Source organism: Paramisgurnus dabryanus, chromosome 6 (genome assembly GCF_030506205.2).
Source record: "Paramisgurnus dabryanus chromosome 6, PD_genome_1.1, whole genome shotgun sequence".
Classification (NCBI taxonomy): domain Eukaryota; kingdom Metazoa; phylum Chordata; class Actinopteri; order Cypriniformes; family Cobitidae; genus Paramisgurnus; species Paramisgurnus dabryanus.
Window position 1 is genome coordinate 21686689 of NC_133342.1, and position 18837 is coordinate 21705525.

General features: G+C 38.4%; 1 protein-coding gene across 4 annotated transcripts in view; it reads left to right on the forward strand.

Annotated features, from left to right (window-relative positions):
• clcn2a (chloride channel, voltage-sensitive 2a) overlaps positions 1-18440 on the forward strand; it is a 67266-nt gene extending 48826 nt beyond the window's left edge. For 3 of the 4 annotated variants that reach the window (XM_065276035.2, XM_065276034.2, XM_065276038.2), the window contains 12 exons: positions 2169-2238; positions 2751-2861; positions 3186-3396; positions 3484-3617; positions 5840-6018; positions 6903-7011; positions 7109-7155; positions 9651-9716; positions 10350-10388; positions 11616-11720; positions 13053-13139; positions 13327-18440. In XM_065276035.2, the coding sequence (XP_065132107.1) occupies positions 2169-2238; positions 2751-2861; positions 3186-3396; positions 3484-3617; positions 5840-6018; positions 6903-7011; positions 7109-7155; positions 9651-9716; positions 10350-10388; positions 11616-11720; positions 13053-13139; positions 13327-13779 (1611 nt within the window). In that variant the 3' untranslated portion in view covers positions 13780-18440. The remainder of the gene's footprint in view (positions 1-2168; positions 2239-2750; positions 2862-3185; positions 3397-3483; positions 3618-5839; positions 6019-6902; positions 7012-7108; positions 7156-9650; positions 9717-10349; positions 10389-11615; positions 11721-13052; positions 13140-13326) is intronic. The other variant, XM_065276036.2, reaches the window with a different exon arrangement.
• Positions 18441-18837: the final 397 nt, after the last annotated feature.

Here is an 18837-nt window from a genome sequence, read left to right on the forward strand (position 1 = left end):
AATTTATAAATATTTTTATTTGAATGATTTTTATAAAAGCTTTCAAACACACCTTCCCACTAAAACAAGCCACGATTAGGTATCAAGAAAAGTGATGTTACAGCAATAATAAATAAAAGATGACAAGTAAACATGTTGTATTGTCAGACATGTGTACCAAGTATGTCATTTTTAAAGTTATATGCTGTATTTTTTTTCTGTGGAACACTAAAGAATAAGTTGAAGAGTTTTCTTAAAGCACCATAATAATGACAGTTCACAGTGACCATCTGAATATATCCATATGACTCATGTGTTATATTTCAAGTGTTTTTACAGGAAGGGCCCTATTTTAACAATCTAAGTCCATGGTCTAAAGCACACAACGCAAGTGGGCCAAATCCACTTTAGCTAGTTTAACGATGAGAAAAATGGTCGGGGTGACCAGCACCTAAAAGGTCTAAAAGCGTTGTCCCTATTCTCTTAATGAGTAATGGGTGTGTTTTGGGAGTAATGTGCAATAAACCAATAAAAGGCTCTTCTCAATCCCCTTTAAAAGGCACTTGCTCTGACGCCATGGCGGTTTCTTTCTTTACATGGTGGAATTTGTAAGCTCTTTAACGCACTCTTTAAATAACAAAATCAATATTGTGCCATTGACTTTAGACCTGGTTTTAAGGCCAATTCACACTGATCCAACAGACCCTAACAGGCCTTTAGTTGATCAATGGCGTAGTCTTTTTAGTTGCCTCAAAATAGCAAAGCGCCAACAATGCCTGAACACACCTTGTTTTTTTTAGACCAGCATGCCCTTGGGTGCACAAATGGTCAAAAATGCATTCGGAAACCCATTACAAGTAACGTGCATTACGTAATAATATTACTTTTATTGAAGTAACGAGTAAAATAATGCATTACTTTATAAATGTACACATTAATATTTGAGTTACTTTTTTTAAAAAGTAATGCGAGTAACTTTTTGGTTTAAAGGAGCATTTCACCCGTAGAAACATAAATCTTTATTGAAAATGTGTCATATTTGTAGTCGAAATTTAACATACATTTAGAATTTTGTGCCTCTTTGACTGAGAAAAGGGTGTTTGTAGTCTCACCCCCTCTACAGAGATATTAGACTTCCTTCTGTCAATGATGCAAAATGATGATTTTTACATCATTGAAAGAAGGAAGTGCAACACTGAAATCTGTATTTCTCCTGTCTCAGCAGCAACTGATGAAATGATGCACGACCAATCAAAAACATGACTGGGGTTCTAACTATACAAAGCTTAATGCAAATGGATGAAGTTCCCTTTAGCTAATTTGATTTAAAAACAACACAACGTACTGAATTAAACTAGATGTAGTCATACAAAATTACGCACTATATGCATGCACGCTAGAGCGAGAACAGTTTTGAGTCTGAAACGGAGATGGCAGGCCAGAGCTTGATATTTTTGCGATGGAAATGTGCTGTTTCTGAATACAGAACTTTTCAGTTGGAATACGAGTACGAGTACTTGCATTTCATTACTTGCCGATACCGATACCGAAAAAACATGATTTAAATTTACAGGTAACAGCTTTAGTCATATAATTATACAAAAAAACAAAGGACTAGTTTTCCAGTTTGTTGTAAACTCTGCCTCTTTGGACAACACAAGAGCCATAAACCCCTTACACACCGCTCAAACATAGACATTTCTCAAACCGTGGTATCGATTCCAGGTATCGGGGGACTTTTAACGAGTACGAGTACTTTAGAAAATGTGGTATCGAAGCAAATACCAGTATCGGTATCGGTATCGGTGCATCCCTAAAAGTAACAGAAGCATTACTTTCCATTAAAAGTAACTAAGTAACGCAATCAGTTACTTTTTTTGGAAGTAACTTAATATTGTAATGCATTAGGCTACTTTTAAAAGTAACTTTCCCCAACACTGAACTGTGGTTCAAAAGCTGTCTGGACTCCCTTCTGATACTTTTATAGAGCTATTTCGTTCTTTTTGGTACGTTGACAGGCATGGCCATTATGCACTGTTGTGGCATAGAAAACATAAGCACAATATTCCCTTATTTATGTTCAACAAAGCAAAAACACCATGTAGGTTCAGAGTAACATGATGGAATTTTCTTTCAATCTAAAGTGTTTCTTTTTAAAAGTGTTTGACCTTGCTCTTGTTTTCCCTTAGTTCTGGATGTCAGCTGTGGCCACAACAATGCCTGTGCCTTGCGGGGCCTTCATGCCAGTTTTCCTCATTGGTATGTGATTATATAGCGTGTGTTGTTTTGGACAGTCAGTCAGCATCACTGTCGGAGGTGTTTTTTTTTTCATTTCAAATCATTATTGTTTGGGTGAACATTTCATCGTTCTTGTATTCACACCTTCCACCATTTTTTAAGTTTGTTCTAAATGTTTTTCCTTTTCCCGCAATCATGTTCTCCATTTCCATTCCTCATCACTGTCTGACTCACAAGACTGTGTATGAACAGGTGCAATCACTGCAGCCTTATTCTGGAGTCAATGTAAGTCACCTCATGTAAGTATACATCAAACACGGGTTACTTTTTAGGTGCCATTTTTATCACACACAAATGGCTTTACTCGAAGATCCTGCTACGCATGCATAGGTGAGAGTGCTTCATTAAAGATCATTAGAGTGCTTCATAAACCGTTAGTTCCAGTCGTTGATTCTGATTGGTCAATAGCTGTGCTGTATTTATGATAAAACATGCATTTTTACCATACACCGCTGTTTATCTGTGTTGTTCAGGGGCTGCATTCGGTCGACTGGTTGGTGAGAGCATGGCTGCTTTTTTCCCTGAAGGGATACACACTGACAGCACTGTATATCCCATAGTTCCCGGCGGTTACGCAGTTGTAGGTGAGGCCGTCCATTGTGCATGCATTTTTTGGGATGTCCATTTGTTTCCTTTCAAAATTCATCAATTTCAGCCTTTGTGGTTGTATCTCATTCACACACATAATTGAACCTGCAGGGTGTTGTATGCAAGAGTCATAAATTTTTCATTAACCCGCACAGACCAACAGCCAAATTAGATCTTGCCTGTGGAAATAGGCTTCAGCGGTAGCGCTGCATTGTGCAGCGGAGCAGAAAGCTCGTCAGGAGCACAATAGAAAATCAGATGGCTTGCGGCCGGTGACTGCTACTGTAATTTGATGCGGAACGAAATGGTGATTCCCACAGGGGCGGCGGCTCTCTCCGGCGCAGTCACTCACACCGTGTCCACCGCTGTCATCGTGTTTGAGCTGACCGGCCAAATCTCGCACATACTTCCCGTGATGATCGCGGTCATACTGGCCAATGCTGTGGCTCAGAGTCTCCAGCCTTCCCTTTACGACTCCATCATCAGGATCCAGAAACTTCCATACCTGCCGGAGCTGGGCTGGGGACAGGAGTAAGAGTTCTCATTTCTTCCTGAATTATTACTCATAATTTTTCATCTACCCCTGGCTTTTTGCGCTCACTCCCATTTCACCTGTAGGAAATATAATATTCGTGTGGAGGACATAATGGTGAGAGACGTGCGGCATATCACTCTCTCCTCCTCCTATCGGGACCTGCAGGAAGCTCTCGTAACAGGCCATCTTAAGACTCTTGCCCTGGTGGAGTCCAAAGGTGAGAATACTTTAGCATTCGTTTTCGTCTCGGTAGTCCACCTGCCACACATATCCCTCATGCCACTTTCTCATATCAGGATATGTACAGTACAAAGAAATTTTTGCATAAAGACCATAATGCTCAAGTTATGTTGTTATGTTTTTATAGATATGAAAAAGTTGCCATGAGATTATATATGATATAAATTATATGTATAAAACAGTAAATGTCAAAAAACTACTTTAGCTGAGTAGTTTTTACATGCAAGGTCACATATACAGTAGTGTCCAAAAGTAATGTCTGGGGGTGGTTTATACAATATTTTGTTCTAATGCCCCCTTAGGTTAGATTAAACCATCAGAATATGGGGTGTATGGTACACAATGGACAAAACTCTCAACTTTTAAGGTCTTTTAAGTATTTTGCAAGTTCTCCCACTTAGAAATCGTAGAGGGGTCTGAAATTGTCATCGTAGGTGCATGTCCACTGTGAGAGTCACAATGTATGATTTTTTAACTATTTATTTGTATGATACAGCTGCAAATAAGTATTTGAACACCTGAGAAAATCAATGTTAATATTTTGTACAGTAGCCTTTGTTTACAGAGGTCAAACGTTTCCTGTAGTTTTTCACCAGGTTTGCACACACTTCAGGAGGGATTTTGGCCCACTCCTCCACACAGATCTTCTCTAGATCAGTCAGGTTTCTGGCCTGTCGCTGAGAAACACAGAGTTTGAGCTCCCTCCAAAGGTTCTCTATTGGGTTTATGTCTGGAGACTGGCTACGCCACGCCAGAACCATGATGTGCTTCTTACAGAGCCACTCCTTGGTTATCCTGGCTGTGTGCTTCAGGTCATTGTCATGTTGGAAGACCCAGCCTCGACACCATCTTCAATGCTCTAACTGAGGGAAGGAGGTTGTTCCCCAAAATCTCGCAATACATGGTCCCGGCCATCCTCTCCTTAATACAGTGCAGTCGCCCTGTCCCATGTGCAGAAAAAACACCCCCAAAGCATGATGCTACCACCCCAATGCTTCACAGTAGGGATGGTGTTCTTGGGATGGTACTCATCATTTTTCTTCCTCCAAACACGTTTAGTGGAATTATGACCAAAAAGTTCTATTTTGGTCTCATCTGACCACATGACTTTCTCCCATGACTCCTCTAGATCATTCAAATGGTCATTGGCAAACTTAAGATGGGCCTGGACATGTGCTGGTTTAAGCAGGGGAACCTTCCGTGCCATTCATGATGATAGGCCAAGATGTCATAGTGTATTACGAACAGTAACCTTTGAAAAGGTGGTCCCAGCTCTTTTCAGGTCATTGACCAGCTCCTCCCGTGTAGTTCTGGGCTGATTTCTCACCTTTCTTAGAATCATTGAGACCCCACGAGGGGAGATCTTGCATGGAGCCCCAGTCCGAGGGAGATTGACAGTCATGTTTAGCTTCTTCCATTTTCTAATGATTACTCCAACAGTGGACCTTTTTTCACCAAGCTGCTTGGCAATTTCCCCGTAGCCCTTTCCAGCCTTGTGGAGGTGTAAAATTTTATCTCTAGTGTCTTTGGACAGCTCTTTGGTCTTGGCCATGTTAGTAGTTGGATTCTTACTGATTGTATGGGGTGGACAGGTGTCTTTATGCAGCTAACGACCTCAAACAGGTACATCTAATTTAGGATAATTAATGGAGTGGGGGTGGACATTTTAAAGGCAGACAAATAGGTCTTTGAGGGTCAGAATTCTAGCTGATAGACAGGTTTTCAAATATTTATTTGCAGCTGTATCATACAAATAAATAGTAAAAAAATCATACATTGTCATTTCTCACAGTGGACATGCACCTACGATGACAATTTCAGACCCCTCCATGATTTCTAAGTGGGAGAACTTGCAAAATAGCAGGGTGTTCAAATACTTATTTTCCTCACTGTATATTTATTCATTTAGCAGACGATTTACCCAAAGCGACTTACATTCAATCTTAATATTTATTTAAGGGGCTCAAATGAAAACTTACAAATGGAAATATCCCCGAATCCACCTCTCACCCTATGACAGATACATTCTTTACTTTCTCCATCTCCATTTCCTTCCCTGCCCTCCCTCCATTTCCCTTTGCTATCCTCCATTCCTCCAGCTTTCCTGCTGTGTCTCTCTCACTTCTCTCTTACTCTCTCTTTCTGTCTCTCTCTGGTCTCTTTTCTGTCTCCCCTGCCTGTGTCCCCACCTGGCTCCAGAGTCCATGATCCTGCTGGGGTCTATAGAGCGATCACAGCTGCAGTCCCTGCTCACACAGCAGCTCGGCCGGGCCAGCAGGCTGAAGTACTTGAGGGAGCGCGCTCAGGACAACGGTACCCACGTGCCCACGTACCCCCAGGACTCTCCCCCAAAAACTAGCCGTGGCGTTCACTTCCTGGTATGAACCTTTAAAGTTAAAATTATAATGTTGTTTTAAACTCATATGTTTTAATTTATTTAACATGAAACAGATCTGTGTAATAGAAATGTCATTGGTATAAACCTTTTCTGTATAAAGTAGCGGGATCTTAACAACATACAGTTTGTGTGAACTATTCCACTAAATATATAATAAAATAATAATAATAAAGCGTCATATAATATAATATGTTAGCCTAGAAATCTAGACGCACCCTAGCGGCCGCAAAATATATTTGCTGCCAGGGTTTAGTCTAGGCACTCACAATACACTTAACCGGTCCAAAAACCAAAATTTGGTCAGGCCAATCACATCGTGTGTAGCGTCTGTGGGGCGGGCTTAACATGATGACGACAGAGCTGCAACGGTTCCTACTTGAAAACAGAGAATGGCTGCTGCTGCTGGCGAACAGCTATCTTTTGAAGCGGCTTTGGCCGCGACTCTGGAGGACTTAGACTTATGTTTTTCTTTGAGAGAAGAGCAAATAAACCCTACTGAAGTCCTTTTTAAGCAAGAAAGATGTGTTTGGAGTTTTGCCGACTGGTTACGGTAACTACGTCACCTTCTTCGTTGCTCTGATCCGTCATAGCGCTATCCTATTGCGTGCAGAGGCATTTTGAGGGACAACCTTATATCCCGCCCCTTGCATTGAGCCGTTTGTGTGAAGAGTTGCCAGACCTTACATCTTGATGTAGGTCTGGCTAACCAGGCTAATAATATGTTGTATTAGTGTTTTTTTATTGAATAGAAAAATATTTCTGTAAGGTAATTCATTTTAAGTTTACTTAAGATCAATACAGTTGGGAGGGTGTGAAGCTTGTGTTATGTTGAAAAGGTGAATCTAACCCAGTGTCTTTCTGTAGATCTCCACTGAAGAGTCCTCATACAGCCCTACACTGACTAACTCTCAGATCCCTCTCAAGTCTGCTCTGAAGACAGTTTCTCCAGTCAGCAACACAGAGTCGTTGAACAGTGTGTATATAACACATACTCATCCATCTCAACTCCTACTCATGAGCACTGTCTGTGAATCTCATCTTGTGCTAATCGAATCAATTCTCTTTTGCAGGCTCCCCAAATATGTCCTCCGAGGAATCTGTAAAGGAGCTGGTTGAGGTAAGATGACTTTCTAGGGAACGTGGGTGATACAGTGCACTTTTATTGCTTTAGATTTTACAGGTGCTGCTCAGAGACTGAATGTTAAGACACAAGAGGAACCATCTGGCAAACCAGCTTCTCAATTATGTGAACTAAATGTCTTGTTTGACTGACTTTGTTCGTGTTTCACAGCTTGTCTTGGCTTTGTTAAAACAGGCAGCAAAAATGTGCTAATCTGTTCAGGTAGTTTAAACAGCAGAACCCATAATCCAAATGTTTACGTCCCGATCCAAATCACATATAGTGCCACCAAAAAGCATTTGCAGAATTATTGTCATGCTTATAAATGTATGTGTTATCAAATGAAGCAGCAATGTTTACAGACTTTTCAAGCACATTATTTCTCAAGACATTTGTTGGGTTCAAAATTAGAAATTGATGGATAGTTGAACTTTTAGAAACAAGTCCAGAGTTACTGTGATTAACTATACCTTATGTTAGTTTCATACAGACACTGATATTATGTGGGATCAGTCAGTTATAAAAACAGGTAGAGCATAATTTTTTGTAGGTGTCATTTGTTTTATTATTTAGTTTTTATTGCAATAAAAGTTTTTTTTTTTTTCAAATAACTTGGACCAAAAGTAAATATGTAGTTTAAAACCTAAAACCTAATATCAAGATTTTAAAGCAACACTATGTAGTTTTTTTACCTTTAAATAATGTCTGTAAAATTATTTCAGTGATAGAACAACTTTTAACTGGACAAATTGTACTGTTGCTGCAACCTGAGCAGCCTCCTAGCTGCTACAAGCACACTCTGAAAGTGGCGGTGGAGGGTAGGAAACACAGCCCCGCCCCTCCCCCTGCCTGCAGAAGAGTGTCTGTTACCAGGCACTGTTGCGCTTTTCAACCACATGGGGGAGCTGTAAGTCATTTTTACATGGAAAATACATAGTGTTGCTTTAAGGTAATATTTTATATATTATATAAATATGTTATGTACATTTACAGCGGGAAAAATAAGTATTTGACACATCAGCATTTTTATCAGTAAGGGGATTTCTAAGTGAACTATTGACACAAAATTTCCACCAGATGTAGCCATTAAGCCAAATATTGAATTCATACAAAGAAATCAGAACATTTAAGTATACAAGTTGAGTCATAATAAATAAAGTGAAATGACACAGGGAATAAGTATTGAACACACTTTATTTAATACTTTGTAGAAAAGCCTTTGTTGGTGATTACAGCTTCTAGACGCCTCTTGTGTGGAGAGACTAGTTGTCTGCATTGCTCAGGAGTGATTCTGGCTCATACTTCCACACAAATGGTCTTTAAATCTTGAAGGTTCTTTGGGCCTCTTTTATGAACTTTGATCTTCTGTTCTCTCCACAGATTTTCTATGGGATTTAGGTCAGGTGATTGACTAGGTCTAGTGTGAAATACTTATTTCCCCTGCTGTATGTAAAAAATTTTATTTTGTATAAATCACAAAAATTACATTTTTCACAGACAGGTTCAGATACTGTATGGTACACTGTAAAAAGTTAAAGTTGGATTAACTTAAAAAATGTCAGAATTCTCTTTAAAAAATGTCAAATTTTATGTTCAAGTGAAAAACACTTACATTTTTTTAGGTGTTACCAATTGAAATTGTTTTTTAAGTTGATCCAACTTTTTTCTTTTAACAATGTTGCTATACTTTCAAAAATTTGACTATACTCATTTTTTTTTTTTGCTTTTGCACTAAAATTAGTTAAAATATTGGTGCATGAATATCAATTCATGATACTCACTCAATTTATTTTTATTTAAAATTATCGATATATTGCCCGGCCCTAGCACGGTGACATTCACAGCTGAATCTAAATTCATTCATTTTCACTTACATATGGTTTCCTCTTTTATCACTCAACATATGAACAAATATTTAAATAAAATAGTACACAGACAAAGGGCAGTTTGTCTTTTACAATTTTCCAAAGTCATTTTACATTTTTCATCATCTCTCTCTCGCTCTCTCGCTCTCTTTCTCTCCAATGACATCTACTATCTGATAATACTAATATGGCAAAAGGCATACAACAGACTTGCAAGATATTATCTACACTGTCTAACAAAATGATCAGATTTTATTGCTCGCAAATCTGCTGACACTCACATCCAAGGATCTGAAGTAAAAAAAATCGGATTAATGTGCAATGTGAACAAAGCCTTACCTTCTTAATAGCTTGGTTGCAGAGCGTCATGTTTGAGTAGATTCCCACAGGACTTCTCTTATCAAGCGACATCTGTTGACCAGCGTTAAGAGAGTGTTCTGTAAGCTTAGCATTAACATGGGATTTCTTCTGGATTTGTTATACATAACCAATGAGAGATCGGTGTTTCTAACAGTGTCCCTTGATAACAGTCAATGTTGAAGGTACAGCTGTAGAAGGAGCTTCGCGTTATGTTTGCATTAATGCTTTATATGCTCCTCCCCCTTTTCTATCTGTTCTGTCTGGAAGAGCAATGCTGGCCCCATGTCTCCTAAGAGGAGCAGGATGCCCAAGCGTGTGAAGATTACCATGGCGGTAAGATCGCTGCCACAGGGATCCATCACGCTTTCCCACAAACACACATCATCGGGGTGGCACTAGCATAGCCAGTAGGGCCTTTATTGAATTTTGTATTGATAACTGTCCTGCACTGTAATACCTTGTCCCACCTTAGGGAAAAGAAAGCTGACTCACAAGATATAATTCATGCCATGTTATGAAGTTTATATTTGCTTCTCATGGGATGAGTGAGTTTTTGTGATGCATGGTTTGGTTTTGCTGTTGTCAAGATGGAGAACAAGCCTTGGAGGTCTTTATGTTCATAAACTAAAGTGAATTTTGTGGCTAGACCTGTTTCTTTTGGACTAAGATTGTGAAAGTTGATTTAAGCACGGTTTTAACCTCAAGATTTAAATTCTCCAACCAACTTTTCGAAAAAGCCATTACCTCGTCTTGGTTCTTTATTGCATTCGTAATGACATCCAGTCTAGCTTACCCTCCCCTGGGCTGCGTTTAATGTATTGCTGAAGCTTGCTAATGTGTAGTACAGCTTGAGCTGCTTTGGTAGATTACATATGTGCAGCTTGTCTTGTGAGTGAATTGCATGATCGTGAAGTGTGTAAGAATGATTTATGTGCTTTGTGCTTGATTTTCAATTTGATTTTTCAGGACACTCCTGATGTTGAAGATGACATGTCAACTGCAGAGGTATCTTATACTTAATATTAAGATAAATTTTAAGATAAATGGCTATTTCAACCTATAAAATCAAATCTGTTGGAAAACTGTTGAATTTACATTAATCTAAGTGTATTTCATATACATTGTAAATAGAAATTATAGCTCACTTTTACCATCTGTGTCTGTAAAAGTCTTTTTCAGTACTCAAAATAGTGAGGAGAAGCATTTTTACCCCCATTTCAGGATAGTGAAACACCGATATAGCACTAAACACTAAAAATATATATTTAATTTAGGTCTATGCAGTTGCTTTGGAGCAAAACAAAATGACCCGCAAACCTCAAAATCGTTACAAAATCATTTTGGTACACTTCAAAAAATATCAGCATGTCTAAACTTTGCATGCATGTTCATGGCCATAAATGAGAAAAAAGTCAGAAAATTTCAAGAATAAAATCACAGGTTAACTGGTTTATCCGACAGCTGAAAAATCAAAACGGGTCAAATTGACCCGGAACATAATATAAGGGTTAAATAACAAAAAAACATATTGCGTAGTCTATTTTAGTTGCCTCAAAAAGCAACGTGCCAACAATGCACCTGAACCTCGTTTTCAGACCGCCCATGGGCGCAAAAGGGGGCGCAAATGCATTTGCTATTTAAACAACGTGGCACTAAACGTGAAAATGATAATTGCGCAGGGTGGAAACTAGCAAAAGACACTTGCGTTATCGTCATTGCGCTGCATTGCGCCGGGTGTAAGATAGAGCCCCATGTCTGTCAAATCATAATCTTATTAGAATTTTTTTTTCTCTTTGTTTCACATTGATTGCAATATTTGTCATAGCCTTATTCAGTCAGTATTAAAGATATCAAGGTTATTTTTCACAGAATGTTCTTTACATTATGTTGGATGATTTTATAAAAACAGTAAATCTCCAAAAAATTACCATTATTTATTATTTTCACATATTACTGGGTAACAAATTTGACCCAGAAAACCTTTTTTAGAATGCACAATATTTTTATAATAGCATGAATCTTAAACTATCAATAGTGTGATCACATACAATTTTTTTTAATTTTCATTTTATTGTAAGCTGTGTTCTAAAACAACAACATGTCTTATATGAAAGGCACGGATGTTGGAATATTGTCTCTTTAACACATTATGGTATAATGATCGCCCGGTTATCTGCATTTTTTTGTTTTGTTTTACCTTCTTTCAAACAATTACTTTTTTGTTTTTCTCAGATAGCAGAATGGGAAGAGCAACAGTTGGATGAGGCTGTCAATTTCAATAATTGTAAAATAGACCCCGCCCCCTTTCAGCTAGTGGAGCGAACATCTTTGCATAAGGTAAAAGATGTGCTGTACTTGTGTTTTAACTCATTTATCATCACTTAGAGAGATGAAAGTCTTGTTAAAGTCCCAATGAAACGGAAGTAGCGATTGTCTTATTTTCCCAGAGTCTTATTATATCCGAGTAAAACAGTTTCTGAAATGAGACAAGGTAGGGCTGGACTTGAATTTGTCTATTGAGATCTGATTGGATCATTTGAAGTTGGGTCATGTTGCTATTTGCTAATCGCTGCAATCTTTTCCTGGACCCCACCCATCTGCCGCCTTACCATGTGACCGGAAGTAAAGAAAGATTGTTTCGAGGAAGGGAGGAGATTTGCGTTTTTGATTAAAGATCATAAGGGCACATTCATTTTTAAAATAATGAAGCTCACAGATATTTCATTTATAATAATTTATAAATCATGTGCCCCCATGATCTTTTATCAAAAACTTATGGTGCAAGGGCACGACTGTTGGTGACTCATTGCAGTCTTTGTGTTTTGTTAGCGATGCCCAACTTCCAATGATCTAGTCCAGAGGTGCCCAAACTAGGGCCCACGATGACCTTTAATTTGGCCCGTCATGCCACATGAGATAAGGAAAACGATAAAGTCATTGACACAGATGTTCATATTTCGATGAAACATTTTCTAAAATTTAAAAAATTTTATTTGTACATTACAAAAATGTAAATTGAAATTAAATGCAAGGAATTGAAGTGAATAATTTTTTTAATGTACATGCATACTTGAAGGGGTATAGCATGCATCACGAAAACTCAACAAACTTGGGTACTGTAGGCTAATAATGAAGAGGCAGTGGCACACAGACAAAAGGAAATGGAAAAATGAATGGAAAAATGATTTCTTTTTATTACAATAGTTACCTTTGAAAATAAAACTGCATTACTTATGCATAAACAGAGTAATGTTTGCTTATTTATTTTTTAAATATTACAAAATTATAAATTAGGAAAATCAGGGCAACTTTAATTTTAACAGCAACATTTAGTTACGGCCCACAGCCCTCAGTCAGGTTTGATTTTTGGCTCTTGGTAGAAAATAGTTTGGGCACCCCTGATCTGTTCCAGATGGACAAAGTGTAGTCCCACCCTACTTTTTTTCATTTTAAAAGACATTTAGGGAAATAAGGATAATTGCAAATTCTGTTTTATACCCACTTCAACCTTTCTTAAGTTTAGTTCTTATGGGAAAAATGAAAGATGTTTTTTCGGTGGTTCTAGTAGCTTAGAAAAGAGATTAAAGAAAGGTTTTACAGGGGTATAAATCAGCATCATAGTTGCTCATTAATAAAGAATGAACCACCAGCTCTTATTGTGCATTGCAGACACACACCATTTTCTCACTACTTGGCCTGGACCATGCCTACGTCACCAGCACCGGACGTCTAGTAGGTGTGGTCTCTTTGAAGGAGGTGTGTTTAAATGTATTCTTTTATTGCTTCTTTTTTAATGCTTGAAAGCGATTTATTGCCACATAATTTCTCTGTAACCACTTACCATTTATCATGTCACGCAGATGGTGTCTTAATGCATCTAAAAGAGTTTTTAATGTTTACTCAAGGTAGTAAACCCAGATTTTATGATTGTGCCTATCTGTAGTTGCGTAAGGCTATCGAGGGCTCTGTAACGGTGACTGGAGTGAAAGTCCGCCCCCCGCTGGCCAGTTTCCGTGACAGCGGCAACAGCAGCAGCGTTTCAGAAGTGACCGAGCTTCACAAGCTCTGGAGTCGTCACAAGAGCCTTTCGTTGCCACGGGAACCCAACCTCCCCGACCTAGAGGACCAAGTAGAGCAGCAGTCTGAAGCCAGCCTGGTGAATGAGACAGAGTGCACAGAGCTGTCCAGTCAGAACAGCCCCTCACATACAGATAACCAATCAGAGCTACCCTACGCCGAGACCACGCCCCAAGATGAGCATCTACCTAAGCTCCCCTATGACTGTACCCACCCACTTCAGGACGCCTCGGAGCCAGTCAGTGACCATTGTCAGACCCAGATCGAGGATCCTTTGAGTAAGGAAAGCCCGTCACACTCAGAGGGTCAAGCGAAATGACAGCAGGTTGCGGTTGGTAATGCACACTCCATTTATACCATAAACCAGATTGTCAAGTCAGGGTGAGAAGATTTTGGAGGGAGCCATTAAACAGTAAAGCACACCGTCTGTTCTTTACTTATCAAACCGAAAATTGTTGGTCCTGCCCTCAATAAAACACGCCCTGTGTGTTTGTGGACTGTCATAGATACACACTGCAGTATGTTTCTTTTCATGTTAGTAGGATTTATGTCAGGAAAGTGTAAAGTTTATGTTTGAGAATATCACAACATCAGGGATGTCAACAAAGATTTTATGGTGTATCCTTCTCACTTGGCCACCTTTAAAAAATGTATCCAACCCCTTGAATTTTAGAGACGGCCCTGTGAACATTTAGTGCTTGTGGAATGATTTAATGTATTTTAATCACAAACTTTTGTCAATGCTGATTTGTGGCTTCGTAGCGCATTTCTGTGTCAGTGCACAAGTGTGTTTTGTCTTTGCGTAAGTGATGGAGAGTGTGCGTAAGGATGGCAGAGTGTGCGCGAGAGTGACTCAGCTGCACCTAGCCAACGCACCCATCTGGTGCCGACACTTTAAATCCAAATAAAATTGTCTCTGCGAGCGAAACTACAATTTTGCTCTAAATATAGCCCTTAATAACCCAGACTGCAAGGAAACATGGGGGGTGGGGAGAGAAAACCAATGGGTGGGCAACACAGAAGTCATGGAACGAACAAGTATGAGAGCATGAGATCGAAAAGATGATGTGAAAATGAAGAGAGATTTTTTGTGTCACACCGGTTTTAAATCAGGACAGTTTTGAAGCACATTGTAATTATCATTCGGATAATACATACAGTAGCGATACACAAACCCTTTACCATTCTGAAATGCATTTGTTGAGCACATGGTTTGGTCGGTGTTGCCTGTAATTATGAGTAATGATAGCCCAAGCTACATGTAGACATGTTAAGCATGCTCAGATCTGCATCAGATTCAGGACCAGCGTGCCTGGCTATTTCAAATATATCAAAGCATCTGAAAATATCTGCTGTGGAGAGCCCTTTTTAATGTTTTATGATACGCATGCACCCCAATGCAGTCATTTGCATGAGCACAAACGATGCACATCTAAATAAATAAAAATGCTAAGATAAATTCAGCCTATAAAATGATCGCACAGGGTTTTTTTATGTGTTTGCTACTCCACCGGATTTAATTATGTGGCCTTAGGGAATTCTAACTATATTTTTTTAGGCCAGTTTTGTTGATCCTGGATTAAAGGGATAGTTCACCCAAAAACAAAATTTGCTGTTTATTTACTCACCCTCGGGCCGTTTGATATGTTAATGACATTTTTCTTCAGTAGAACAATAAAGAAGATATTTTGCAGAAACCGCAGTGCTCTGTGATCCATATAATGTAAGTAAACGGTTACAGGCACTTTGAAGGGATAGTTCACCCAAAAATGTAAAATCTGTCATCATGTTGTTCTAAACCATAGACTGTAAAAAAAGATGGATGTAGTGTCCATGACGTCACTCACTGGTTTCTGAAGATCGTTTTTGAAGCTTAAAGTAGGTGGTGCCTGCCGTCGCCATCTTGGCAGCGCATCACTCGCGGATATCCGAATATGGGTAAAAAAAAAAGGGGGACGTGGGTAGACGCCGAAGCCGCCGCCATTTGCACCATTTAGAAGTTCAGCGCCGCCAGCCAATAATTTTCTAAGCCAAATTGAGCCGCCAGCTGATAAAGTTTGGCTGAGCCGGCTAGAATTATTTGCGTCAAATAATAATGCTATCACACAGAGACATACACACACGAAATATACAAACAATACACAAGATCTATTTTCCGACTGGTTTTATAACAGCACAGTCTTGTGCTCGCTCGTTGCTACGATACACAGAGGCTGTTTCTCAATCCAAAGGTTGCAGCATTCATCATCAAGCCTGGTTTATTTAAGTTAATTGAGCATAACATTCGCAAGCCATACACATATTACAACAATTTACGATTAACTAAGAATAAGAATAATCTTTATAATTGTTTATATTTTGAAATAAGACAGTCTTGATGACGTATGCAGCGTAAAAATGCGACCTCCGGAGGCTGCAGTCTTCGGATTGGGAAACGGCCAGAGACTTACAGTGAAATACAGAATGTAATAAAAATTGGTCGTTTTCCGTACAGAAGAAGCGATGCATTTTTTTTTTTCTTGCACTGATGTGAAATGGCGGAAAGAAGCAAGCAAGGTAATTTCAAGATCTCATTTCTCACATACTTTCCTAATTCCTACTTCCTTTTTTTTTACTAAGACCTACCCAGACTTTAAATCTTCAGGGCATGGTTGCCCAAACACCTGATTCAAAGATTGATGTTATGAATCAAATACTTCTTTTGGAGCATGCATCTAGCAGCCAGTCGATGAATTGCAGTTTAAATCACTTCCGTATTGGCTTCATCAGAGAGATCGAAAGGTTGCCCCTCTTTCTAAACCTGTATGAATTTCTTTTTCTGATGAACACAAAAGAAGACATTTTGATAAATGATGGTAAGCACACAGCGGATTGTAACCATTGACTTCCATATTAGGAAAACAAAAACAAGTATTGTGATAAATGATGAAGAAGATATTTTGATAAATGATGAAGATTTTTGATAAATGATGGTAAGCACACATTTGAAGGAACCCATTAAATTCAATCGTATTTGTTTTTCCTACTATGGAAGTCAGTGGTGTTTGTGTTCATCAGAAAAAGAAATTCATACATATAGGTTTAGAACAGCATGAGAATGAGAAAATTATGACAGGATTTTAGGGTGAACTGTCCCTTTAAGAGTTCAAAAAGCAGATAAATCCTGGTAGCTCATTGACGTCTTGTGAAGCCAATTGATACTCTTTTTTTTTTGCAAGAAATTGACATTATTTAACACATTATTAGCGTTAATTCAGAGGCTCTGCCAAACATCATGTCACCAAAGTCACCAACATATCGGATGGCCTGAGGTTGAGTTAATAAACAGCTAATTATTTTTTTATGTACACTATCCATTTAAAGAAGCCGTAGCTTGATACTTTTGCATGCTGTGCTCACACACACATTGCACACGACCACATCAATGCAAATCAGAAAAATTGAGTGTAGATTGAGTGGTGAGGTTTTAGATTGTGTTAGATCTGCTAAGTCTGCATAAACCAGCCTTTGTATAAATATCATTGTTGTTACATGCAGGGACACTTTGTGGTTACTGTGCAGATCTCATCCAGTAAAATCATAATGTAATTCATTACAATGATAGATATTCTGTGTATCTAATTTGTTTTTATTTTAGAAATGTAAAGCTTTTTATTTTTGAGCTGTCAATGTGCAATAATGTTATATCTTTAGGATTAATGCTTGCCAAATATGATTATTTTACCGAGCACTAGCTTTATTTCTACAGTGGCTATTACTGAATTTATTTTCACATTATGGATAATATGTATGCATACGGACAAGCACGAGTAGGAAGCCTCTTTACCCTTTTTTTGTTTTTAAAATGCCTTTAACAATGCTTTAACAATATCTAACAGCCTTACATGCTAAAACCTGAGAATGTTTTTTTATAAACTGTTTGCATCAAAACTGTGGTTGAATGATGCTATGCAGTACAGTCAAGAACAGCACAAGTACCCCATACACAGCATTAGCAAAGCTAAACTTAAATTTCGTCTTTGTGCACCGCAGGAATAGGGGGTAAGGGTTTGATTTAAATGGATCAAGACAAGTGGACCAAAACCATAACCATTGCACTCGACTTCCTGACACAGCTATTTCACAGCCGCTCTTTCAGAAATGCCTGCTTGAGGTTTCTGCGAGTTATCGCAGCAGCCAACTGTAACCTTCATTTATCTGGACTTATTCAGCTGTTTTATGAACATTTCTCAGAATGCAGATCCACATAAAGCCGGGACAACAGGAATAATTTAAGCTAATATTGTTATTTAGATATGTCATGTTTTGTCTATGTTTGCTGCTTGTGCATTTTGAATCAAGCCCATGATGTGTAAATTGTTTGCTGATATGCCACACATTCAGTGTAGTTAAGCAATAAGTCTGCTCCCATATCCTTTAATGGTTTTTATAGATCATTTGCTTGTACAGAATACAGGGTAAAACGGTATGTACAGTATATAAACTACTCACATACCCTGTACATATAGAGATAAGCATAATGAATCAGCTGTTACCATTATTTTTCAGAAAACATGAACTTGTTTTGTACATCAGTAAATATTAAATTTCAACTTTAAAGATTGTTTTTGTCCTCTGTTTCATGTGGAAAATATTGTCTTGGAATGCAGAAGATCTGTGTCGAATAGTTACAATTCAAAGCGTATGCTTTGCTTTTCAGTAAAAATTTCTGAAATGGCCTTAAAATAGGATCTGCTTGAGATGCCTTGTTGCATAAGAGAATTTCCAGCAAGCAATTTGGTGTTGAAAAGATGCCTGATAGATATCTGGGCTGTGGATGGACGGCTAAGCTAAAAAGGGAAATTTAAAGGGATAGGTAACCCAAAAAGTACATTTCTGCCATCATTTACTCACTCTCATTTTGTTACAAACCTGTATACATTTTTTTGTTCTAGTGAACACGAAGGAAGATATTTTGAGGAATGTTTGTAACCAAGCTGATCAGAGGCCCCACTGACTTCCATAGTAGGTAAAAAAAAAATTTGGAAGTCAATAGGGCCTCTAATAGAAGATATTAAATAAATAAAAATGAATTAATTCAAACACCTTGTGTTGACTTTGTTTACATGATGGAACATCTAACAAGCTATTTTAGAAAAAACATGTAAACAAATTCAAGTTTAGGTTAGAAGCCTATGGAGCCCCTAAGGGGACACGAAGCAAAAATAAAGTTTAGTTTTGTGTGCGCACGTGAAACTTTCGGTGAGGGCGTGAAAGTTTCGCATGCGCATGTCAAAGTTTAAATTTTACATGAGCATGCAAAAAGAAACTTTAAAAAAATTCTGCACATGAAGGTTTCGCATGAGCACATGAAACTAAACTTTAGATTTTTTTTTAC